The sequence below is a fragment of the Leptopilina boulardi genome, unplaced genomic scaffold, assembly GCF_019393585.1.
Source record: "Leptopilina boulardi isolate dan_hultmark-lab unplaced genomic scaffold, ZJU_Lbou_2.1 LbouV2_123, whole genome shotgun sequence".
Taxonomy (NCBI): Eukaryota; Metazoa; Arthropoda; class Insecta; order Hymenoptera; family Figitidae; genus Leptopilina; species Leptopilina boulardi.
The window spans coordinates 864,357-892,316 of NW_026137667.1; the positions used below are offsets into that span (position 1 = coordinate 864,357).

Sequence of the window (27,960 nt, forward strand, 5' to 3'; positions counted from 1 at the left end):
CTGATTTCTTTAGTATCTATTATATATGTAATTAAAAAATTATATACTCTAATAATTTCAAGACTATTTTAAACCCTTGATCATTTTTACGTTTTTCTTTAAGATACTTTCATATCTTTTTAGATCTTCAAATAACAGAAAGAAAAAAGTTTTTTAATATGGAAACTAAAAAACAGCTAAATATCAGACACAAAAGTCGTATTATTTTTCAGACAGAATCAAAGTATCTATCTTTAATTTATAAAAAAGAATTGAAATTGGTATTTTTTGAGAAATGTCTAATATTTGGAAGTAACGCGTTATTTATAACGTTTTAATGGTTGCCGTTTCTATTTTAAAAAAATAGTGGTAATAATAACCGTAACGTTTTTTGAAATAACGAAAAAAGTAACGATTTTTCGTTAATTCGTAATTTGAATGTAATGACAAAACGAAAAAACTTCAGGTATGATAGCACTCTTAAGACAAATTACAAAATCATAATGAAATAATGGTAAAATAAAGGAGATATGTAAACCTTCCAAACCCCCATCAATTAAATTTCTTTTTCGGAATATATTGACACAGATCTAATTTTCCTTCCATTTTCACTTCCTCCATCATCTTTAAAGCAACATCGAGTAATATTTTGTGTTTCTAGATATTTACGAAAATCACTTTAAATATCAATACTTTCTTTTTTTAATATTTTCTGCTTTTTTTTCAATAGAAACATAATTTCATATTCTTGCCTTTGTTCAGTAATGTAATTTTTCATTTCTCTTTATTTAACATTATCAAAAATAATATAATTATACTTTAAATTTTAGAGAAATTTTTCTTGCTCTTTATATATTTTAAAGAATAATATAAATAATAAATTTATCATACATACTCATTTGTCCTGTCGTTTTATCACACTTTAAAAAAAAATTCTGTCTAAAATTGTTGTCTAAATTTAATTTGTATCTTATTTTTGTTTTCTTCACGCTGCGCGATTTTACTAGCAGTGTTTGATAAAACGGACATGTCAAAAAAAAATCTTTTAACTTAAAACTAAACTTTCTGTTTAGAAAAAAATCAGTTCTACGAATGATCTAATTTAGTTGTTAAACAGACAGTCTAGATTTAACTTTAAATGCTTTTAATATGACCGCATTGTAAGTAAAATTGTCAATACTGTCAATGTTAGTCACTATAAGCTAACTTTGGTGACGTAAGCCATGCTTACGAAAACTACTGTGTGTTCAGTAATGTTTTTAAAACCAGTTTTTAAAGAAAAATAATCTAAATATTTATGTAAATACCTTTAAGATTAATTTTGTTTAATATTCAATGAAAAATATGCAATGCAATTTATATTCAGTATATTATAAAGCGTTCTCTACCAAAGCATTTGGTTAGCTCTCACAAAAAAGAAACTAAATAAAGCTGTTTATTCACTGAAGTAAAATTTGGTTGACGTTATTAAATAAATTTTGTTAACCTGAATCAGTTTAAAAAATCTAGAATTAGAGTAATCATTCTTGTTTTGCGGTTAAGAGTTAAAAAACTTAACAAAGTTAGCTCTCTTGGTGCTCTCTTAGGAGGAACCCTTATCTTTTATTATTAAATTAGAGGCGACGAAACTTGTCCTGAGATTACGTAGTGTTACGTCCCAAAAATGAGAAAATAACTTAGAAAATAATATTTTATTTTATTTATGTCCGCTCCGGACCGGAGTTCAATAAACCGTGATGAAAGCCCAAATAATGAGATTCTTTCGCAAAGGAAAGAAAAGATGATTTTCCAAATATTGTGACAGGATAATCGTTGAATACTTGGAAGAGTTCTTGTAGATGTAGAAACTTTTAACACTTGACTTGAAAATTCTTCTAAATCGAACTTGAATATAAAATCGAGCAGAGTAACAATACTTGTATAAGATTTCGAATGAGAAGATGACGTGCTGATGGTACCAAAATCAGAACTGATCTCTCTTGGCAAATGTAGACCTTTTATAAAGGATTTTCACAAAGAGGGTTGACGAATTCCCGAAAGTAGGTATTATGTAAGAACACAAAAAATGTTTGATCTTATTCTCTTTCACCCACGTGCATTCTTTTGTACTATATTTAGTGGGTTCCTTCTTATACTTATTAAAGATTATTTTATAACGAGAAAAAATGTTCAAAAAAATATTAATAATTTTATCCGTATAACGCAGAAAGAGGACATTGCAAAGGGCTATGATCAAATGACAATTGTCGATGCAACAATGTTAAACTAAAATCTGTTAAAAAATCACCAAAAAAGTAATGAAAATTAGACTAGTTCCGTTCATGATGCATAACAATGCAAGTATCCCTTATTGTCTCTTGTAAAATCTGAAATGGTCAAAGCTTGCGAAAAGAAAAATTACTAACGATCAGTGGCGGTTTTAGAACATTTTTACAGGTAGGGCGATTATATTGTCTCACTGTCTACAAAATAATTTTTTACATTCTCATGATAAATGAGAAAGTATTCAATGTTGAGGATACGATCAGTGTTGTTAGGGAATGTTTTGGATAAAAAAATAAGCAAAATGAAAAATATAGATAATATAAAGGAATTAGACAGAAATGGAATTCAAAAAATTGATTAATTCACCTTAACGATATGGAAAATGTAAAAAAAATTCAATTCTTTTTAATTTTTTGCTTTCTACTGGGTTAAAAACATGTCAGGCATAATTCAACTTATATGGTTGAACATAGTTATATAGAACATCAATTCATCTCTTTCTAATAAAGTTTAATGATGGCGAGTCAAAGTCGTGTTTTGACAATGGATTAAAGGCGTCACTCACAGAATTAGAAAATTTAACGTTTTTTAAAGTATGTGGACTTTTATCTTCACGTTGGAGGTAGTGTTTTTCAATAATTTTATTATTCAAATTAATGTTATCATAGACTGTAGAATATGGGGTTCCTGTAATAATATTTGTATTATCGATATCTGAATCTTCATGGGATTGTAGTAAAAATTTTTGTCGTTCCTCCAGTGGTGAAACTGGATTTGTATAATAATATTTTGGAAAAAATATTGATACTACAGATTGATTACTTTTAACTAGTTTGAAAATCTCGATGCCTATAAGAATAGTAAAATAAAAAACAATTAGATACATAAGTTTTGTAATCATATTTTAAAGTCATATATTGACAAGTTTTTGTTTAGTTCTTTTCTTAATATTCTTCATACGATATGATTTTCTGAGCAATAAGTTCGTACATAACTTGACCGTGATACTTAGCACATCGACGCTGAAACTTATCCATATCATTTTTATGTGGCACAAAATTATGCAAATTACAAAAAACGCTATTATTAAAATTGTGTTTGAAATAAGCAATTTTATTTTCGTTTAATTGTACAAAATCAGTCAAGTAGATGCTCTTTTGTTTGCCGCGAGTAACAATCAAATCGTAAGGAAGGTTTTTCAAAGTAGCAATCAATCTCTCTTCTTCCCAAAAGTAATTGTAATCTTTCCACGGTAGACCATGTGTTAAGCTTGAAATATATTGACGACGCTTATCATATTGACTTAACATTTTGAATTTTACTGGTTTTTTAATAACACCCCAGTATGCTTTGTAATTGGCAGCGTTTGATAAATCCATGAAACCAAGGTAAAATTCCATTGGAAAGTAACTACAATATTCTCGCGTAATGTAGCCCATTTGTAAATCTATAATCAGGATATTTCGAATCCCAGACCATGAATGTATCTTCGACGGCAACGTAATCAGGTCATCGAGTGGATGCAGGAACATATCAACATCATCATCATCATTATTAAGAATACAAAATTCATTACAATTTCTTATCCTGTTGTTACCTTCACAAATATTGGAATATTTCCAAAAACTATTACAAAAATTATGATTATTATTATTTACCATACTACAATCTAGCATTTCGATGTCAGAAACAGACATAGTGGAACAATATATTTTAAAGAAACAAAAATTTTGTTTAAGCTTATATATTTAAAATTTTCATTTTTATATGGAATTTCTCTGCTTTGTGTAACTAGTGAATCCGACATTAATCAGGTCTAATCCGAAGTTAGTTCGATCAAACGTAGCTAGTGAATTAAGATCAGGAAAACATTCTTTCTAAAAAAAATTATTTTTCAGTATATTTTCCAGTTAGTATGATTTGAAAAAAGTATTTTTTACTTAAAAAAAGTAGTAGTCAATGAAATAAATGAGAAAGTTGTAATTCTTCTTTTAATCTTGAATATGTATAAGTGTATCATGATGAGGAAGCTAAATGGTCATGAAACGAACATCTTATTATTACCTGCGATTCAATATAAATAAACGTTTCAATTCGCGCGCGACTTCATTTCATTTATATCACTTGTCCATTAAAGGTGAAATGCGGTCTGAAGCTGAAGCGTGATTCATTTTGTCTACAGAGTAATTATAATGTTTTTTGTTATTGTTGTGGTTTAAAAAATATTTATTATTTTCATAACGAATTATTCCGATTTCAGGTAATAAAACAACTATTATGCAACAAGAACGTGAAACATCTTTTAAATTTCCTCTTAATTTAGATGAATATTTTATTGCATTAAATAAATTTTGTTTAAAAAGCACTACAATGTTGCCATTTAAAATTATTAAAAAGAATTTTAATATATCTTGGAATCACGAAAATTCATTACAGAAATTTGTATTCCTGAAAATCGTTGATGATCATCTTGGTAACAGCAAGTTAAAATGTTCTAAATGCAATGTTATGAATTTAAAAAAATTGAAATATTACTTAAATGTATATTCTCAATGCACTGATAATTCTAGCAGTATAAAACCAACAGTTACATTTCGTTCAGTTCACGATGTGACTAATGATTTAAATAATTATTCGCTGCAAGTTAAATTTATTATGAATACAGAAATAAAATATTTTTCTTTAGATTACGATTTGGTAATAGGACAGAACAAAAGTGCAGTTGAATTTTATATTGACTGTCCATATTTACTTTTAGAATTTAAATCATTTCTAACTAATTCTGATAGCCTTATACGTAATCATGGTTACTTGCATTTTGAATCATCTTGCTGTGGCAAACCTATTTTAATGCGTTTGGCTATCGAACGGAAATTCACTGTTCAGAAAATTGGTCAAGACAAATGTTCTCTACACATTGAATGGGAGCAACAACAGAATGGAGAAATCCACTGTAGAAATGATTCTAGGCTGGACTGTATTAATATACTTGCCGACGCTATTGCAGTCAGTCCAATACTATCTCATTTTTTAAAATTTACATGTCATTTTCAACGTCAATACAATATTGCTCAGTGTTCTGATATTTTGGTATTATTGCACAGTATTAATCTCAAAAGACGTTACAATGAATTTTGCTCAGAGTTAAAAGCGATTGATGATGGTATAAATGACAATTATCCACGAAAGTTTTTTTATTGTGCACGTAAATTGGACGGTACGCGTCATTTGTTGCTTCTGACGCATGCAACTTGGTACATTTTAAATAGAAATTTTATCGTTATTCATGGTAAACATCAGTTGCGTCTTAAATTTAACTACATTTGTCACGTTGAATTTATTCATCATCAGGCGTGCTACTACATTATTGACGTAATGCAATTGATTCAACTTGACAGAAATCGACTCGATTGTAAATTAATGCATCAACACATTTCAATTCTTGCAGCTGTTCAATTCATAAATAATTTGGTTCGACGTGTTGGAAATACAATTCTAGCACATTCAATTTGCGGTCAATATACGTTGTCATGCAATGAATTTAAACTACTCGATACCAAAACCAGCGAGAACTTAAGGAAACTTAATCATACAGACATCATTCAAGCATGTGGTCGTCTTTTTACATCTGAATCAACCTCACGACACACTGATGGATATATTTTAATTGCCGAGAAGCAAATTCTAAAAATTAAACACTTTACTACAATAGATTTGCGCATTTTATTGAAAGATTGGTTTAAGAAAATAATTAAAAACAACCGTGCTCAATTACCATTAACTCTGCAACAGGATATTTTACAGTACATACGTTACAATAAACCTATAAAATATAATATCAAAGATGCACATTATTTTAATTTATACATTCCTTATGTTGGAGCATTACTTGAATATTATAACACGAAAACAAAAAGATATGAGAAGTTTAGCACTTCTTTTTCCAGCTTCAAGATCGATTTAACAACATTAAATTTTCGTTCCTTGTGGTTTTGTAATTACAATGGTGCAAAAACCAATATGGCATATAATTTTCAAATTTTAGAGTTTCTATTCGATTATTGTAATTCTTCGATACGTTTCAATTCGATTCGCGAAAAAGCTAATTGTAATACCCTTATTTACATTGCGAATATAATAAGTAAAAAATAGATTCTTAGTAATTAAAGTTTTGCAAATAATTTTGAATTTGCAACAAAGTATTCCACTTTTGTTACTAGATTTATCATGTAAAATAATTTTATTACTAATTACATTTTTCAATGGAGAATAGACTACAGGAGACAAAAATTGTGTACAAGTTAATTCTAGTCAAGAATACTATTAATAAGAATCCGAGGTAGTGGTAGTAAATGAACACAATGAGTTTAAAGTTCAATAATTGTCTACATATATATTCAGTCTCAAGCATTACAGTTGGTTTGAAATAATAAATATAGGTATACCAATCGACATAAGAAAACATTAATTCAACTAAAGAGAAAGTTTAACATATTTTCATAAATTATTTACAAAATTTGTAGATTGTATTATAAAGAAGACTAATAAAATAAATAAATGAGAATGATGATTGTATAACTATTGTTTATTAGTTACCTTAACCGTACAATAATATTGTAACCGTCAAGCCCATTTTTAGTTCCTTTAAATTTACTAAGATGATCTTGCAGTTCATTAAATAAAGTGTTTGAATCAGTATCTGAATTTTTAAACTTTTCCCTACTATTGTTCCACCATATATTCACGATGTCGTAAAGTTTCTTGCTTGATACGAATTCACTACTTGAATCAATTCGAACATTCTCAAGAAAATTAGACAGCGGATAATTTTGCACAATGTATCTTTTCAATGTTAAACGCATCGTATTGGAAACATGTGACGAAATAGGTGTTGTTGGATGATAAAAGAAAAATGGTAACAAATAATGTTGCAACATGTAGAGACCAATTGCTTCATCGTGTGGTATCCATTCAGGCAATTTTCGTGTTAAAATCATAGCGCCAATTTGTATTGGTGCACGTTTCTCACTCGTATGATCCAAAATATAACGATCGAAAATGGAAGTACGAACATTAAAATGACTCGTTTCCGGTTCGCTTTTTGTTACAGTAGAAGGTGGACAAAATTGCATAAATTTTTTAATTAAATGTAAACGAGAACAAGTTGCTTCGTCAGCAGAAAATGTTCTGTTGCTTGTTAGGAGAGGTGTACAAGCTAATTTTAAATTTAAACTATCATTACCGCGAATATCACGAGTGGACATGGTAGCAGTATTTATGATAGTTTTGAAACGTGAAATTGAAATTTTATCAATTTCATCAAAAATAAGCAAATTATTAAATGCTCCAGGCACAACAATACTATCGTAGTCTTGTGTTGGATTTTTAGACATGTTAACCGAATTGAATGACATGCTGGTGCCTGTCTGCATGATGGATTCACACATTTCAGCAAAACGTGATTTACATGACTGTGTCACGCCATAAATGTACAAACAAATTCGCAAATTATTCCCCTTATATAATAAATAAATAACAAATTTTAAATAGTCTAATAGTACATCGAAATTAAATTCACTTAGAACAATAAGAAGAGAAAATATTTGATATATGTGTAGTTGCAATTTTTCCACCATGTCTTGGTCAATAGTATGTTCAGTATCAGTAATTTCAAAGTAGTTTGGATAGTCTTTTTTTAATAGTTGCGTTTCTTGATCTATACCAGCTGTAAGAATGCACAAATCGGGTATTTGCAAATGTTTTATTTTTGTTTTGTACAATTGTTGAAAATCCACTACTGTATTCTCACAGTATGCTTTCAGTAGTTTAGCTAATCTATCAATTTTGGTAAATTTTAAAACTGGTCCTATGCTCGTGTATATCATTTCGTTAAGCTGCTCATAAACACGTGGTGCGTCCTTAAACAATTGAGAAAAAAGTTTGGTCTCACTCAATGTGTGGTGACGACCCATTCTTATACACCACGATACTAACATGATAAAAAATTTTAAAACTTTACTATGTTGTTGATGTAAATTTATCTGATTAATTAACTGATCATATGCTTCACTATCGGAATAGACATTGTCAAAATTGAGCAATACAATTAGTACGTCACGTTGCGTTACTTGGTAATCATGATTTATATTCCCTACTGGTAGTATAATTTTCGAAAAATCGCGACCAAGTAATTGACAATATTGATTACGAAATAAATGATCATTCTCCAAAATTAATTCTTCTTGATCTGTTATTTGCCATAGTGCTTCTTTTGCACTTTTTTGTGTGACTATATTAATTATTTTTTCTTGTTCTTGATGTAAGAGTTTCTCGCGTTGCTTTGAAACTCGGGTAATTTTTTTTATAAATTCAGTCATTGTACTTGGATTTCCATGATAACGACCAATTGCTAAGCATTTATCATCATTAGAATTATTTGCTTCAAATATTTCATTATCTTTTTCATCGCTATGATGAGTTTCATTTTCTTCCTCTTCTTTATGACTTTTATTTACTTTTATATCATATATTTGATGAGGTAAACCAATTTGTTCGCGTATACCATTACCAAAGAGAATTTGAATAAATACAATAATATTTCTAAAATTACAATTGTACTTTTGCGTCAAAAGGTGAAACAATAATATAAAACGTTTTATATAGTACGTGAATAAATTTTTCCTTATCATAATTGTTTCCAAAAATGTTTCATTCCAATAAACATTGCCGCATTTCTTTTGTAAATATGAAAAATCATTCAATAAAACAATAAAGGATTCATCTTGATAAGAAATTGAAGGTAAAAAACTAGCATCATTGCCCAGTATACTGCGATTTGCGATTGGATAAAGGAGAGCAACCATTAGTACATTTTCACAGCACAAGTCTATGAATGGTTTACATTTAGCGTAGACTTGTAAAATAAAATTTTGAAACTGAGGGCATGTTCGCATCGTCAGGTGATGTTGCCTAATTATTTTTGATATCGATGGGTGTAATTTAATTCCTATAAGTGTTTGTATCGATGGAGCAGCTAATTCGTAGACATTAAATAGAGGATTTAAAAGACCTACAACTTCGTGAAAAGTGAAATAATTAAATGCATTACTATCAATTTCATAATGATCGGCACTGCTACCACCATTGTACGTACATGAATTTTTTAATTCATTTTCGTATATAGAATGATATTTTCCAGCATAAAATACAATAAATCGCTGATTACCTAACGACTGTAATCCACAAATATGTCGAAAAAAGAAATCCTGATAACTGTCTGCAAATGGAATCGATTCAGTAATTAACAATTGTTGAAAAAGATGAAATAAATTGCTGATATAGTCGCGTGCATGTATAAATTGTTTATTCTGCATTGCTGAGAAATTGTCAGCAATAGTTGCATAGTGAAAGAGACAATATGGCCAGTCTGTATAACGAAACGACATGCTCATCAAGTTACTTGGTGACGGTGACATAAGTGCCCATTTTGATAGAATATATTTAGCGTGTATTGTCAACTGAAATGTTTGCAGAACGAAATGGACACAATCAAAAAAACTGTTAAATTCAGTGTATCTGTAAAAGGCTGAAATTGTACTTGTCACAGCTCCACTATTAAAACAAATTTGCACAATTGTCTTAAGCCACATATAATCTTCTTCGTAATGATTAGTTTCGAGTTGTCCAATCGTATTTTGTTGATGATTTTTTGTTGACTTCTGATTTGTATGTTCAATGCGAACACGTGAATTACTAGTTCCAGTATTTCCATTACGTTGACGTAAAAATCGCGCATTAACTTGTAGTTGTTGAATTACTTTACGAATAAAACGGTTAGTAATATTTAGATTCAAATTAGTTCGATGTAGCAGAAAGAGCAAAAAATTTATATAGTTTTCATCAATAGCACCCAAACGTGTTAATAAGATACGATAAACTTGTTGTTCAAGTTGATGCCAATCGTCACGAATCGCATTGTTATCACGTCTTGATTCAATTAATTTTAAAAGATAGCATTGTTGTCTTGTAAAAGGAAAACATTTTAAATCGCTTAAATGAATTGTCGTATCATTGTAACTCTCACTCGAATGATGTCGCGGTAATTGTTGCAATAAATTTAATGTACTGTTGTCATTGTTTGAAAACTTTTGTGACCAATCATTGGTATGAATATCATAATTTTGGAAATTGTAGTGTTTACGCACAACAATTTCCAAGGGGAATTCATAAAATTCTTTTGGCACGTTGCATTCAAGTGCAATATCCTGATTGACGTTTATGATGGTTTCTTTAGATGAGAGGCAAATGTACAGATGTAATAAATATCGATCAATCGAGTAAATTACAACATGTTCATAAATATAATTTACATAGGAAATTCCAGATTGGGTGAAATTGTAACGCAATAAGTAATGCGGTGAAATTGGTTTCATTTGTGTATCAATAATTTGGGAATATGAAATTGGTTTTTCTAACGGTTGATCCATCGTTGTTGAGTACATTGAAATGAAACAATGAAAATTAAATGGATAACTCTCAATATGATCGAATTCTGCACCACTCTGCCAATTGGGTGAATCACAAATGCAAACGTGAATTTGATTTAAATTAAGCGTAGCAAATTTTACGTTCTTCGTCGTTGTATTTATTAGTCCAAAAGTTTTAAAATTGCATAAATCAATTGGTGACATTTTCATAAAAGTTTCAAAGCTTAACACCTTTTTATCTTCTTCAACCAATTTATCATTGTCGATGTAATATTTGAATGGTACATGTTCACGACCCATTGGTAAGGTGATTAACTTTGGCTCATCGAGTTTAAAAATGAATTCATGTTGTGCATTATAAATGTAAGTATGAATTTCGTGACGCACTAATAAGCCTATTACAACATCGAAATGTCCATTAAAATAGAGATGAAAATTCATTTTGTTGGGTCGCGATGTAACGACAATATAATGATCTACATTTTCTTGTGAATAGTCGATATGAAGGATGGAAAAGATTATTTTTATAATTATGCCAATAAGTTTATGTCTTTGCTGCAATAATTCATTGCTTGTACTTATCACATTGCTTACAACATCAATATCTAGTATTAAACGCAAAAAATCATGAGGCAAATTTTGATTCAACACATTGTTCATTACAAAAATTAAACCGGTATCGTATTGTAAAGCAGTTTTATTGGTACTGGTAAAGCAACACAAGCGATATAAAATGTAGAGCCAATGAATAAGCAACTGAAATGCAATTAAAGTTAATTGTGTTTTGCATATTGCTTGATGAGTATCAGATCCTACAATTGATATATTAGGTGGGCATGTTTTCTCAGAAAAATACCGCGTATCATACATATAACGATCTAATTTAATTGCCATGCGAATTAGTTTACGATCTAAATTAACAATACGTTGTGTAGAATCAATAACTGCAAAATTTGTTAGGAAATATACCATTAATTGATTACAATTTACACGAAATAAATCACGTAAACTTTTTCTTGAATTGTCCTGTTGTGTTTCTGAAATTAAACTTATATTTGGCAATCGACAATTATCAACAAATTTCTCCAACCATTCACGTAATGCTTGATAATTTTTTTCTTCTCTTTCACAGTATCTAATTCGTTTAGATAATAATGGTTCATCATAATTATTTGACATTTTTCTACGAATACGAAGAAAAAAAAATTTTTTTTTTAACTGTTCATCAAATATCTATAGCACTAAATATACGATTATGTTAATTCCTACAACTACACAATTAGACGCTTTGAAAACAACTAATATATTGCACTTTACATTAAAGTTGTGCTGGTATTGTGCTTATTAAAAGAAGAATATGAAAGGCACGTAATATACAATTATCCTCTTTCCGGCGCTTTTTCTGGAACAATTCTTCTTGTTTTTGACACATTTTTTAACGCCCTTTCGATTGGTGATATTCAAAAGTGGAACAAATTTTAATAAACTCTGGAAATTGCGATTTTTATTGATCGGATTCGGTTAATCGTAAAGTAATTGTTATTTCTTAAATTGATTCACCGTAATGTTTCAAATCGATTTAAACGCGAAAACGAATTGAGCTTAATAAGTCACTGCAAATTCGGGTTTGTTTACTCCCAATTCTTTTTTTTTTACTGATGGGTTTCTCATATCGAAGATTTTCGTTCAAGGTAAGAAGTGCGAGTTTGAGCTATTATTCAGAACAAGCAATGGAAGCAGTCCACTATGATTTTAAAAAAACTTGGGACAATAAATACATTATTAAATCCAATCACCCAAATATGGAGCAATTGCTGATGACTGTTTGCGAATATAACTGTCTTTACATTTAAAAAATGTTAATAAGTCATTAATTATATATTATATAATATGATAAATAAATTAATAAGTTCTAGAATACATAAAAAAATCTTGGTTGTTTTGACTTAAGTCTTCAAAACATAAAAAACTTTACCGAAATTAAATTAATAATTAATATTAATTAATAAGGGTTTATTTAGAAATTTCTGAAAATTTGTAATTGAATTTTCAATTTGTTTACTTAATATATTAATATAAGGAATAGTTATAGTTATATAATAAAAGTGTTAAATCCCACCGCTGCCACCAACAATATTTAACTTTGAAACATTTTTATTAAAGCATATTACATGATAATGATAATTTTATAATTATGATATATTTCTTTATTATTATTTTATAACTTTATTTAGAAAATAGTTCACTTAAATTAGCTGAACACACGCAGCAATTATTTCTATTGTCGGCCAAATTTCCATGCGACCATCTTCGCTGCGTTTGTAATTAGACCATACTATTTTAAAAACGGTAAAAAATGGTTGATACAATTCATATGAAATTTCACTTTGGGTGACTATATTAAAAAATTGATTATTTCTAAACAGAAACAGCTTAGCTGTTCTGCGATTATTAATGTTAAAAATATTTTTATTATAAGTTTGAATAACAGTGCAATTATTTTTTTTAATTTCTTGACGATAAACAATCATGTTGGAAGTTAAGAAACGATAAGTTGTAAAACTACCTCCATTCTTGCCTGGACACTGTGATTTTGTAAATGTGCCACCATAATCGAAAAAAACAAAATTACTTAAAGAATCACGAACTGTTTGTCCACCGGAAATGTATTCAAACTCATCGTGAAAACTGATAAATGAACCTTTCGCTCTCATTGACAATGTCGGTACAATAATAACATTCTTATCTAACTTTATTCCACACAATAACGATGGATTAATTAGCTGAAAGATCCGCAAAAAGATTGTCTCAAATTCTAAAGTTGATTTGTCCACGACAATTTGACAATTTTCCAATATCTTCGGATTTATGGTAAATATTTCATTCTCCTCATCGAATGTACCTAACCATTTTATTGTGTAAATAAGACTAAATTCACGCAATTGATATACTTTGTGATCGGGTTGCTGAGAAATAGCACTACTTTCATTTGTCATTGTGCCTACAGCTTTTACTATATTTAAATCCTTCTCGTCATGGATATCGTCGCTATTTTCTTCATTGTTATAAATAATTGTAATTGTACCATCTGTAAAGAAAAATCTAATAAATATGCGGAATAAGTCTTTCAGAACAATTCTGTTTATTTTCAGTAGGGATAGTAAATGTATACCAAGTGATACAATTTAAATTTTAACATACCACGATCATCAGTCCCATGACATTTCTCTAAATTATTGATAATAAATTGATTACGAAGAGAATTTAATTTTTCTTCTTCAGTTTCTTGCTTTTCCGTACATGACTGCGGTTGATCGTTTTGATGATGATGATGATGGAGTGACATGATAGAAAAGCTTCGTTTGCGATTTTCAGATTTTTTTAATACGCTTTCATTTTTTTCTGACATTTTACTTGTAAACAGTGTTTTAAAACAGACTGTCAACTCCTCAGTGTACTGTGAGCAACTAAACTACTAGAATATTTAACACAATGTATTATACATTTTTTCTATAACCAACATATAATTATGTTTATAGGAATCGCACATATAAAGTGTTTCATGACCTTGAATTTAGTTTAAAAATTCTGTCACATTAAACGACATTCATTTAAACTGAATTCGGTTATTTGAATTTTGTTGGGTTTGGTTAAAAGCTAAATTTTGCTACTAATTCATTAAATACGAGGGGTAAATAACTAAATAATTTGGTTTACACCTACCCAAGTAGCACGATATATCAACCAGATGTCACGGTGATATCACCGGGGAATGTCACCGTGACATCAGGAAAATGTCAAAATGTCCGCCTTACGGTGATATCACACGGTGATATCGAGGTGATATCATGGTGACATCAAGGTGATATCACAGTCATATCACGGTGATATCATGGTGATATCACCGTGATATCATGTTGATATTTTACAGGGATTTAAAATTTTTTAAAAATTATTATTTTTTACTATTTTTATTATTTTTTTTATTTATTATTATTTTTTAAATTATTAAAAATTTTAAGTCCCTGTAAAATATCAACATGATATCACGGTGATATCACCATGATATCACCGTGATATGACTGTAATATCACCTTGATGTCACCATGATATCACCTCGATGTCACCGTGTGATATCACCGTAAGGCGGACATTTTGACATTTTCCTGATGTCACGGTGACATTCCCCGGTGATATCACCGTGACATCTGGTTGATATATCGTGCTACTTGGGTACTTCATACTTCAAAATAATTCACGATACTTCAAATAATTGAGGATAATTCATATACTTCAATTTAATTCGGAATAACTCAAGATAATTCAAAGTAATTCAAGGTTCCTATCAAAAGTGTAAACACAAATTCTCACACATTACTTGTAGAGGCTTACGTCTACGCTTGAAAAAAAATCAATGTACAGGGGCAGTATAATTATTTATTATTCTTTTTTATAAAATCATAGTTTTTGGTGACACTAATTATGAATTTCATATATCAGAACTTAAAAATTCAAAATGGCGGATCCAATATGGCGAACGAGCTTTTAAAAAATTGTTTGATTTCTATGTTTGTATCCAGGGGTTTTTGGGGTCTCTAATTACGAATCTTAAGATATAGATTTTTAAAATTCAAAATGGCGGATTCAATATGGAGGATAAAATTTAAAAAATATTTAAATATTCCCAAAAATAGGTACCTATGAATTTTTTGGGTGGCTGATTACGAATTTGAAAAGCAGGTTTTAAATTTAGGTACCTAGCTGGTACTTGGCCGGTATTCAACTGCCGGCCTGGTACCGTGTATATAAATTCTATTTTACTACCTAGCCGGTATCTCGCCGGTTGTAAGTATTTTGACATTACTCCGACTTTTATGCGTGAGTAAGTGTAATAATCTGGGTAATAAGTTTAATAATAACGTAATTATTATAGTCAAGTGTACACTTTTTTAACCAGTAAATCCCCTCTTGGGTTATTTCAAGCATAAAATGTTACATAATTTTCAAGGGCGTTACTACGTTGGTGCAGGGAGGGGCCTAGAAAATTAATTTATTACAGAAAAAATAATCCACATGCTCTTCAATATCTTGATAATTTTGAAAAACTTGGAACTATGTTTGCTAAGTTCTGTTTCCTATAAATTAATCATTTTTTAAAATTAATAACATTTTATATATAGAATCTTTTATGTATCATATTTCGTTATAAATAAATAGTATAAAATTCCTCATTGAATTGATGATTTTAATTAGGACTATTAAAAAAAATTATTTTACTGCGTGGGAGTCAATTTACACCTAGAAAATAACATTGTGCTGTATTAAATTTTTTTAAATAGTAATAATTAGTATTGCATAATATACTTTTCAAAGTATTATTTAAACTTTATATTTTTATTTTTTTCTCGGAGTTACTATTTGATTTCTTAATTTGAAATAATAACTAATTGTTTATTTGCTTTGTAATAATAATTATTATAAATGTTTTATTTTCCAAATGAAGTAGAGTTTACATATAACCACACCTTTTTTTCTGAATACGTGTTTTCCGTTTTCAATTTCATAATATCATGTGTTTTGTTTTTATTACAAATATTTGTGTTATTATGAAATTAAAATTTTTCTTTGATGTGTGTATAATGTGTACTACTCTACTTGTATTGAAAATGTGTATAACAACGTAGAGGGATCCTCGTCACTGATGTATGGAATAGAAAGCTTAAAGGCTGGAATATAGCTTGTCGGTGTCAACAATTCCTATTAGTACTATGCAAGGCGCAGACTCGTGATGTCACGCTTTTTCATACTGTCTCAAATACGCAGGTACAAACAATGTTTAGTGAACTTATTTTTCATATGGTTTTTAAATGTGTAATGTAATAAAATTCTATGAAAAAATGTGATGAGCAATAAAAAAAGAAGTGAATCCAAAGTTTTAAAATTAGAAAGTGACCTTGTCAGAAGTGTTTCTCAATCGTCTCGATCTTGTGCTTCGAAAGCCTCTCCTGTGACTAGTGGCAAAGGTGCGTTCTCCATTTCGAAACATCATGTATATAATTGCGTACAATATATATTTTGAAACAATAAAAATGTGATTTCCTGTGATACTACAATCTCTTGCAATTTTAATTAGTGATTATTTTTTTGTTTTTTTATCAAATATTTATAACTACTATATATGCATAAATATATTCACATGAGACCTTAATTGTATATAAGGATGGAATAGAATCAGAACTTAAAAATTAAAATGAAAGGAAGGAATATGAAAGGAAAGAGTAGAAGAGTCCGTTATACATTTTCCGCAATGATTAACAGACTATGCCGGTATAAGTTTGTAAACACTAAGGAAGCATGATGTCTAGTTTTAACGGACCTAACCTACGTCCTTCACTCTATACAGAACTTCTTTAACATCTGTTGTCATCTTTGACTTATATTGTCATTAAGCTATAAACAATCAAAATATAATTAAACAGAATTATGAATTATTATTTTGAACAGAACATCTACAAAAGCAAAAACAAAAGCATGAAGCACAACAAACTTTTGTGAAAAATGTTTTAAACGCCCAGAAGAAAATATAATGTACAAAAAAAAGATTGTATTCAAGATATTCTAATTTAAACCACAAACAGTAATAAATTTTTTACATTTGTAAATAGAAACATTTTAAACAGTAGAAAGAGAAAACCTATTTAAAAATTTTGTAATGAAAAAACAGAATGTAATAAAATAAAAGAAATGAGGTATATAAGAAGGAGTGTTGTAGAATTAATTTATAATTAATACACACGGGCTTAATATATATTTATATATTTATGCACACGCACAAATGTAATTAAAAGTATTCCATAAAAAAATAAATTGTAAAACAAAAAAGTATTATGGAATTATTAAATGCAAGTATTATTGAAGATAAATTTATGTTTTTAACATAAATCCCAGAAAAGGATGAACAGTTTTTGACAAATTGCAGTCATAATAAAATAAGTTTACTTAAAGTAAACTATTTAAACTACTGTAATAAAAAAAGAAGTTTACTAAAATAGAAAATAATGAAAATATTGAAAATAAGACTGTGAAATTAACTTGCTCACTGAATAACATGATATATTTTCCGTCCACTTAATACTAAAATACTTTAGAAAAAGTATATTATTTAAGAAAAGTATGTGACTAGAATTACTTGGTCATTTGTGCAATCCTGTACTAGTTACAAATATATATGTATAAATATATACATATATATAATATTATGAAGAATGGCAGATCCACATACTGTGAGTAGCGTGATCTCAACTTCGACCAACCCACGTCTTGGAGAAAAACGGGCACTAGCTGCACGTATATCTACTTATGCTTTGGGTTTAGCATTATTGGCAGTAATTCTCCAATCAGCAGTCACTGCTTTGCCAACTTGGGGATATTTTTCAAATCCTGATGGTAAGTAAATCGAAATGAAAAAATTCTTATCCGCAGGAATTAAACCACCTGCACGATATCGAAACTTGCAGCAATATTGGAAAATTTGCCTCAATATTCTAAACTTGCAGCAATATTGCAGGGATAATGTCAATATTGAGGCAATGTTTTGTTGTCAATATTACTGAAAATTTACGTGCTGTTGGGCCACTGTCTAATATGACGCATGAAGAAGTTCTAAAAATTCTCTTAAATGAAAATTCTAACAATTGATTTTTAGAACTTCTTCATGCGTCCCTAATTTACATATAGCACAGAACAACAAAATTTGCCTTTTTTATTTCAGTAATGGTTTAGGGTGTTTACTATAGATTATTCAACATTGAACACGAAATCGTAAACTCCATCGCCAAGAAATTTAACCATGAAAATTTTAAGAACGCTGTTTTTAGGGTAGTTTTTAGTCCCAGAAATAAAAATGCTGTTGTACCGTGTAATTTTTAATTCACATATTGTGTTAATTTTATGTCGTTAAAACGCAGATGATATGGAATGTTTCTCTTATAAATTAAACGCATTTATAAACTAACATTTTCGTGATAAATGTAATTACTTTTTAACTATATCTTCTAGTTCTAATAGGACCCACTTAACAAACTATTTTTATGTTTAGATAAACGTGACTTATTTGTCCCAAACTTTATAAGCTTATCAAATTACAGAATTTCATTTTTTATAATTTATATTTATTTATTTCTTATTTTACTAAATTTTTATTTATCTAAATAAACAATTGCTCATTTTTTAAAATAAAAAACCTTTAAATGCACCTGTAAGATTTAAAATTTAATTTTCTTTTAGCTGGTAGTGGAATTGAAAAAGGATACTTTGGACCATGGAGACAATGCAAATATTTACTCTATGGTCGTGAGAAATGTGGTCAGGGTGTATCCAGATTTAAACCAGTTTGTAAGTATATATTTATTGTAAACATAATTCAACTGTACTTTTATACAATTAGAAATATAACATCCTAATTATAATAGATAGTATCCTTCTTGATGTTAATTTTGATGATAATCTTTTTTATTTTGAAGATATTTTTGTCGTTCTGACATTATAAATGCCTTAAAAGGTATAAAGACTGAAGCGCAGGGATTTGATGGTCATTCTATTAGTAATGTTAAAAAAGCGATGCCTGTTTTACTTCCCTATGTTCTTGATCTTTATAATCAGTATCTGCAAACCTCAGTGAATAGAGATATGTTCTTATTAAACCTGTTAATAATGTTAAAATTCCGCAACATCCTGGAGAGCATAGACCGGTTGCTATTTTGTGTGGCCTGTCAAAGTGCCTTGAAAAGTGTGTACATACTCAGTTAATTAAATATGTAGACTCTAATAATATTCTTGATTCATTTCAATCTGGCTTTAGAAAAGGATTAATTACTCAAAAACTTTTACTTAAGATTACTGATGACATACTTAATGCTGTTGATAATAGGAAAGTAACTATATAATTATTTTCTTTGACTTTAGCAAGGCCTTTGACATTGTTCTTCATAGTTTATTGTTACACGGAGAGAAATAGATGGTAAGAAATTATGATCTTAAGATGGTAAAAAGTAGATGGTATCCGGTACAATCTATATGCTACTCGGTACCATCTAGATGTTAAAAAAGTGAGATTATGTTACCCACTTTACAATCAAGATGGTACTCCGTACAGTATGTATAGTATCCCGTACAATCTAGATTACTGTCCGTATATGTAAGATCAAATATGATACCTAATACTATCTAGATAGTACCCCGTACCATCTATTTCTCTCCGTGTATTAAAATTAATGGGGTTCTATTGGAACAGGTGTCCCACAAGGTTCGGTATTGGGTTTTTTACTGTTTATACTTTCTACAAATGATTTGGGAGATGTTCTTCAGCATACCAAGCATATATGTATTATGTTGGTGATTTACAAATCTATGTACACTCTAGTTTTGATGAGTTTGATAAAAATTTTGCACTGATTAAGGAGGATGTTAACTTGGATCTAAAAAAGTCTTCTCCTATTAAGATAAACAATATAGTTATTCCTTATGTATCAGTTAAGAACTTCGGATTTATTTTTAATTCAACTCTTTCTTGGGAGAAACATGTTGGTGAAATTTGTAGAAATGATTACGCAACATTGAATCAATTTAAATCAAATAGAAAAGCTTTCACTATTAAATTGAAAATCCAACTTGTCTCTTCGGTGATCTTACCTCATTTTGACTATTGTTGGGCTTATAATGATCTGACGGAAGAACTCAATGATAAGCTGGAAAAATTTTCAATTCATGTGTGAAATTTATTTTTAATCTAAAAGATGAACATATTTCTCCTTATCTGGGATGGTTAAATGTTAAAAATAGATGTCTGTTATTTATTGGATGCTTAACATACGTAACTCTAAATACAAAGAATCCTCTTTATTGGTATGAAAAATTTATTTTTAGAAGTGAAATTATTATTTTAAATTTTGTAGTTGCTGTATGGGTTTCTGGTTTAGCTGCTGCAGGAACTTCAGTTTTACTCGCATTCATTACAGGAATAACACTCATTCAATTAGCTATGGCATCGTCAGCAAAACGAATGATTGTTTCGTATAATACGGCAACTGTTGGGAAAATTGCACTATCTACCTTGGCAAGTATGTACATAATCAAAAACATTTAATATTGATTGACTTTTAAATTCATAAAGATAAATTAATTGTATATTATTTTTCTGTTTTAGCATTTCTAGCCATTGTTGCAGCTGGGTTATTTGCACTACAAACGGATGATAAAGCCAATAGTTTTATTATTGTAAGAGGAGAAGGATTCTATATGCAGGTAATTCGTTTCTTTAAATATAATTTTTAGCAATACTTTCAGTAAAGAAGTTGAGTCTTTTTTGTTGAGAATCTTAAACCGAGATCGGTGATACACTCTATATTTTATATAATGAAATATACTTTAGCTCATATTAAATAATAGTGCTCAGTAGAATGGACAACTATCCATTATTCCACAGAGTGATATATATAATAAATATATAGTATATACTACATATACACGGAGAAAAATGGAAAAACGAATAAAGTAACTTTTACTACTTTAAAAGTAAAGTTGGACCTGTCCGAAGTTTCTGCGCATCTCTGGCAACTTTTACTCGAAAAATAGTAAAATTGACTATTTCTGTAGTAAATTTTACTGTTTCCGTAGTAATTTTTACTATTTCTGAAGTAAATTTTACTATTTTTGGAGTAAAAGTTGCCAGAGATGCGCAGAAACTTCGGACAGGTCCAATTTTACTTTTAAAGTAGTAAATGTTACTTTTTCTTTTTTTCCGTGTACATATATATTCGCAAAAATTGTCAACTATGAAAAAATTATCTATAAACTAAAAATCCTCTTTTTTGTTGATTTGAAAATAACTTTAAACTTAAAGAATATAAAAAATTTTGTTGGTAGAATTCATTTCAAATAATTGTGTCTATTTTTTCAGTACATGTTTTTCATATAAATGTACTTATCTATATTATTTTAGTTAGCTTCCATCGCTTTGAGCTTCATCATCCTTGTATCTTCTGTTTATGAAGGGATTTATGTTCGAAGAGGAGGGGATCCTACAAAGTTAAGACCGATTCAAAGCGATTCAGGCACTACAATAAACAATCCTGGTTATAGAGAACATCACCAACCTACTAATGGTAAATTCAGTATTAATATAGAATAATAAATAACCTTAAAAATCAATTTTTAAAAAAAGCAAAGGGAATTTCCTCAAACTCGACATTAGATATAGCATATCAAGGTTGAGAGTATTTATTTTCGAAATTCAATAAAACTTGTTTATTAAAAAAACAACAATACTTGAACACAACAAATATTTTTAAAAACAAAATGCAACGATCACTGATTAAAATCCCATTTCAAAGTATTTTCCAATATTTAACATGCTAAATTTTGTGTTTTTTCAGAATATTACCACCGTCAAACCGGTTATTTTCTTCATTTCAGAACAATTATTATCTGTTTTTCATTACTTCATTATCAATTTTAAGCCATCTGACCCCTATACGCAAGGCCAAAGTATCCAAGTAAATTAAAGACTCCCTTATCAAAAATCAAGCAACCGACCCCTTCTTCATCAAGATTCCATTCAAAAATACGTTATTTTTACTTGTTTTTCTTCAGTTTATTATTACTTTTTAACCATTTTACCCCATCTCACAAGGTCTAAGTACCCAGTGCAAATTGAAAACTGACTTCTTTTTAACGAACACAACAAAAGTTAACAACAAAAAGTGCAACGTTTGAGCTGTCCAAAATTCCCCTTCTTCCAACTGTATTTAATTTTTCTAAACCCCGTACCCCAACCTCCAAAAAACTTTAATGTTCCTGAACTAAGTACCCATCCCATACAAGACACTATCACAGAAAATTAAAAGGCATTAAAATAAGCTGCAACGCTTATTATTTTAATCCAATTTTGCTTATTTTAATACCAAAATGGATTAAAATAAGCAAAATTGGATTAAAATAATAAGCGTTGCAGCTTATTTTAATGCCTTTTAATTTTCTGTGATTTCACTATTCATATTTTACACATAAAGAGGACCATGTAATGTAATTTGACTTATAATTCCAATCTAACTAAATCATTTTGTTCTATTTTCAGGAGGTGCAGTGTCTATGACTGATTCTAGTAGGACACCTTACTTATCCGTTGCAGGCAATGGTTCTATAGCATCTGTTGCTACTTCAGGAAGTATGGTTAGTGTCTCCTCGCCACTCAGAAGTTCTTTGAAAAAACCAAAACCTTTAGGAATCCATAATCCAGGATTTTCGACACATAGTCCAACGTTTTCAAGAAATGGCTCGCAGAAGAAAGTGCGCATTCAAACACATTCTACAGAAGTTTAATGTCGTATGTTTTATTAATGACTCAACAAAAAATTTACTGTTAGAGCGTGCCAGTTGTTAATAATATATTCCTGCCTGGTTAGTTGAAGAAATTTTTTTATTCATATATTACTGTAGAGTATATGAAATTCCAGTTGCCTTATGAACTAAAAACATCAGTTGTAGAAATTTTCAGACCAAATAAGATATTTTATTATAAACGATATTATTTTAAATTGTATATTATAAATGTACATTTAAAACATATTTTTAAATTTTTTACAAGTTATTTCTATGACAAAAACTTTAAAAAATAAATGTAAAATAAAAATTTTCTTGTTATCAGTTTTTTAAAACTAAACTTTGTAGATACTTATTACGTTATTTATATTAAGATAAATTTATAACTGTTTTCCAACAGATAAATATCATTTTAAAATTCTAAATAAAATAAAGTATAAAGGAAACAAATTCATAATACTAATGAGAATAAGAAACCTGTTAAAACAATCCTTTCTCTCTCTAAAACCATCTGAACTCCGACCAATATAAGTTTCATAAGGTTTTTTAGTTTCTACATTTTGACATTGGTGACAAAATGAATGTGGTAGATTTCGAAATCTATTGATTTTTCCCTCTTAACAATCTTTGAGTCGCACTTTCTGCGTAGTTTTTGAAAAAAGTATAATGCGCATCTTAGAGATGGTGATTCGACTTGTATGATTGCAGCGCTCGCGCAGCAAACTTAACACTCATCGAGAATCGCCTACGTCCTGACTTATTGAATCGTAGAATACTATTGATCGAGTTTTGTCAAAAGACAAAAGTTATGGCCAAGTTTCACATTCAAATTCTATAAGAACAAGGGTACGGTCATACCATCGTCAGCAAAAATTTTGCTGACTGGTTTCCATGGTAACTTTCGAGAGTGAGAGAGACAAAACAATCATCTATGTCTTATACTCTTGAAAGTTACCATGCTGACGATGGTATAAACGTACCCTAACATAACCACACACAAAAAAATTTGTTTCTGATCTGATATACCAAATGTTTTTAGGGTCGCTGAATCTGAATCCACGTGTAAACCTGTTAAGATAAAAATATAAGAAATGCAGCTTCAAATTCATTAAGCATCCTAATTTCTTGTAGTCCTTTATCATCTTGGCGACTGTTGTTGCCGAAAAGACGCCAATTTTTTGCTTCGCAAAAATTTTCTTTGATTTCATTTATGAGTCCGTTAACGTCAGTGCAAAATATGCTTATCAATTTCGGTACAAGAAAACCTTCCCAGTGCGCACAACCTGCAACTGTTCTAGATCTGTTCTAGAATAGAATAGAAGAATAGTTTACACTGTCTTTCACCAATCCTAAATCTCATACGAGGTTGTTCATTTCAAACTGTGAAGCCAGAATTTTTGTCTGTCCAGTTTCATTAACGACCTCAAGATTAGTTTCTTAGAATTGTAGCTTTTACAGATGTCACAATTTTATAAACGATATTGTGTTTGTTCTTAATATCATACTTTTATTATACTTTATTTGAAGAAAAAAGCTATCTTCTTTACCAAGTCCCAGTGAACACTGTTATAGAATGATTATGTAATTGTTTTCGTTCGAAGCCTAATTGATGTATTTTTCTTTCATACATTTTTGTTTTGATTAAAGTAATATAAACATTTTAATTTGGATAATGCTTAAATATAGAAACTCGCCAATTAGTAAAATATTATGGAAAAGGGTATAGACAATATCCTTGGGCCATCCTCAAAACATCCTAGGGATATCATGAAGATATTCTTACAGGATGTCAAGAAATGGACATAATTGAGATGTCCTTGGGACATCTTATGAATATCCTTCGGATGTCCTATGGATATCTGTAACATATCCAGAGAATATCCATACTGACGCACTCTAGAGGATGTCTTTGAAATATCGTGCAAATAGTCTCAGGATATCTACAGGATATTTAGGACATCCCGGGATATCCAGTAGTGCGAGGGAAGCTTTCCAATCGGCACGAAAACTTGCATAAAGCTTGCCGTGCAAATTGTGTAAGATTGCAACTTCGTATTGTGTTATAAGTTTTGCAAAATTACAGCATTGCTAAAAAATTACATGTAACAATTCTGAAGATTGGTAACACATTTGTTACAGTGACCCCAACAGCAACGGACATTTCAAAATATCCTATGGACGTCCTATCCATATCCGGAAATTTTGATATCTCTAGGGTGTCTGCAGGATATCTATGGATATCCTACTTTCCGGTTATCCTTAGGACATCCGTAAGATATCTTGAATATCCGAATGCTCTTAGGGGACATAACATGAGTGTTACTTTTATGTTACGTAACGGATACATAACTTCGTTATGTAACATTATTACCATGATGTTACATAGCAATTACGTAACGTAACTACTCAAAGTCGCCTTGTTGTTGTTACGCCACTGTTGATTACGTTTTTCATTACGTACTCGTAATGTAATAAAAAAAAGAGTATAAAATAGAATTTCCTCTTTTTTTTGTATTAGAGTAAACATTTTATTAATATACACAGAGAACAGTTGTAAAGGAATAGTATCCTGGACAAAAAGGCGCCGTCACTGACATGGAAATAACGAAGCCAAGGGGTTAGTGGCAGTAGGGAGCTTCCGACGTCATCGGGGAAGAAGCTTATAGATAGATGGGTGGGTGAGTGGGTTGATTGCTGCGCAAGGGCATATCAAAGCGCATGCGTTTATGATCCGAATTCTCACAAAATGAAACTACGGTAGTCTGAAAGAACCCATAGTACTGTGCACTCTGTGCACTTAATTACGCTATTTTAGGAAAAAAGTCGTGACCCTCTTTTTGCCTATCTATTTTTTGTTTTAGTAGATTTGTTTCTAAAATAATTGTTTCCTCAATTGTGTTAAAATTCAAAGTCTATATGAAAAGAGGAATTAAAGAAAAGGCTCCTTTGAATGTGAGAATTGTCTTTACTGTTTCTTCTTTTACGTGTCTATGGCTAAAAGGATTTTAAGTGATGTGATTATTTTTAAGTTTCACAAAATCAGTGGCAGATATAATAGCAGCGTGTATTTGTGAATAACAAGTTTATGATAAGGTTCGTTATAATTGAAGAAAGAATAAGTGAGTAAAGTTTGCCTGGCAAGAAGGATATATATATGTGTGATAAATAGTGAATTAATGAACAAAATTTTGGTGCTCAAGCTATATCTGTACCACTGACGAAAGAAAGTAGCGAAAGAAAGAAAGAGAGATATCTTCTTAATCTCTACGTTTTTCCTTTCATCATTTACCCTTTAATTCCTTCTTCGATCTTAGCCCTTGGGCTTCTGCTTCCCCTTTCTCTCTCTCTCTCTCTCTTTCTCTCTCTCAGGCACATACACATACATTTGAAAGTTTACTATTTCAATCCCCACTTTCGTCCTTAGTTTCTCTCTCACTCTCACCCTTTTCGTCCACACCTAGCTTTTCCTCGCATAACCTCGACCTCGTCACAGATCTGTATGAAGAAGAAACATGTGTTAGTGACTGAAATTTTCATTTTGTGGATAAGATTGTGACAGGTTCATGTGATCAAATTAAGATTCCATATAAATGTGTCGAGCACGTTATAAAAAGTGAAAAATACGAAGAAGAGGAAGAAGAATCAACGACAAGGAACGGCTGCGAGCGAGTTTATTTTTAGTGTGCGCGCGCGCCCCTCGAAGGCGCTGAGAGTAGTGTTATATTATATTAAGCAAAGCGGCGGTGACCCGATGAAGCGGCGTATGTGACATCCAATTTTCTCTTGTCACCTCCACTAAAAGACTTTGCAGACCTTCCAAGGTGAGTATTATTTTCAATTGTAGCATTTGATTGTCCACCTTCCTCATTGACAGTGTGTTCTTCTCTTGTATCCTTGAATTCCTCTTACTGACTTATCAAGCTTTTCCTTCCTTCTATTCACAGGGAGAGAGAGAGAGAGAGAGAGAGCACCCCTTTCTCCTCCGCATGTACACACACACTTGCTTCACAGCTTTCCGCTCCTCTAACCCACCACCCTTGCGACCCGATGCACTTGTTCCACACCCTCTTCGAGCGCTAGAAATTACCGACTGTAGTATTACGAAAATTATGTAATGCGACTATACAATGTCGGTTGCATGGCGTGGTCATAGCTCTCGACTTTGTCGTCTCCATCTAGGCTACATCTACACTATTTTAAATTATCGTGAATATTATTACAAGGGACCTAAATATCTACTCAATCTTCCAAATGTGAAGAATTTTTTTATGAATCCGTAACACAACTATTCTCGTAGATGACAGTATACCATCAGTCATTTTTTTTTTTCATTATAAACTAAAATGTGAGAAAGAAACAAATTTACATAACTTCATTTTTTAAATTCTTCTAGATACTTATTACCTTTAAAATACCTACCCTTGTTAATAAATTTTACATATCTTAACAAAATTTTCTTTGCAAAAATTGATATTTTACTTACTATCCAAGAAATATACATTTTTTTTCCATCAAATCATGTAATTTACATTTAATTTTTCATATGAATAGTCAATGTTTCATGTAAATTTAACCGTTAGCTGCCACATTTCTGTGCGAATAAAATAACTACCGGGATCATGCTGACCCCAGTGTGAAAAAGTGATATTACAAAAAGATAATGTCCAGGAAGTTAGACCAGTAAAGTTAAAATTTTCAAAAAACAAATATTGTGCTGAATTGTGCTAAAATTCATTTTTGGAAAAACTCAATATGCCATTACTAATTATTAATATTTCTTTAATATACTTAATAAGATAGTTTTTTCAAATTTTATGTAATTTGAGTATTAAGAAATATAAAAACAAATAAG

At 30.0% G+C, this 27,960-nt stretch overlaps 3 protein-coding genes across 12 annotated transcripts in view; 2 read left to right on the top strand and 1 right to left on the bottom strand.

The window, feature by feature from the left end:
• Positions 1-12,866: 12,866 nt before the first annotated feature.
• The window catches only part of LOC127289573 (uncharacterized), a 29,433-nt gene continuing 14,339 nt past the window's right edge, over positions 12,867-27,960 (bottom strand). The window contains exons 2-4 of one of the 2 annotated variants that reach the window (XM_051317580.1): positions 13,932-14,205; positions 13,297-13,818; positions 12,867-13,065 (exon numbers count right to left, since the gene is read on the bottom strand). In XM_051317580.1, coding sequence (XP_051173537.1) covers positions 12,977-13,065; positions 13,297-13,818; positions 13,932-14,139 — 819 coding nt within the window. In that variant the 5' untranslated portion in view covers positions 14,140-14,205 and the 3' untranslated portion in view covers positions 12,867-12,976. Of the gene's footprint in view, positions 13,819-13,931; positions 14,206-27,960 lie in introns of both variants that reach the window. The other variant, XM_051317572.1, reaches the window with a different exon arrangement.
• LOC127289585 (uncharacterized) lies at positions 16,444-23,418 on the top strand. The gene is made up of 6 exons (XM_051317594.1): positions 16,444-18,176; positions 19,017-19,124; positions 20,684-20,848; positions 20,935-21,032; positions 21,730-21,892; positions 22,864-23,418. The coding sequence occupies exons 1-6, from the start codon at positions 17,996-17,998 to the stop codon at positions 23,106-23,108; spliced, it is 960 nt and encodes a 319-aa protein (XP_051173551.1). The 5' UTR covers positions 16,444-17,995; the 3' UTR covers positions 23,109-23,418.
• LOC127289518 (plasma membrane calcium-transporting ATPase 3) overlaps positions 25,864-27,960 on the top strand; it is a 67,620-nt gene continuing 65,523 nt past the window's right edge. For 5 of the 9 annotated variants that reach the window (XR_007844194.1, XR_007844195.1, XM_051317513.1 and 2 more), the window contains exon 1: positions 25,865-26,929. The gene's annotated coding sequence lies outside the window, so the exon portion shown is untranslated. Of the gene's footprint in view, positions 26,930-27,960 lie in introns of all 9 variants that reach the window. The other 4 variants (XM_051317521.1, XM_051317525.1, XM_051317534.1 and 1 more) reach the window with 2 other exon arrangements.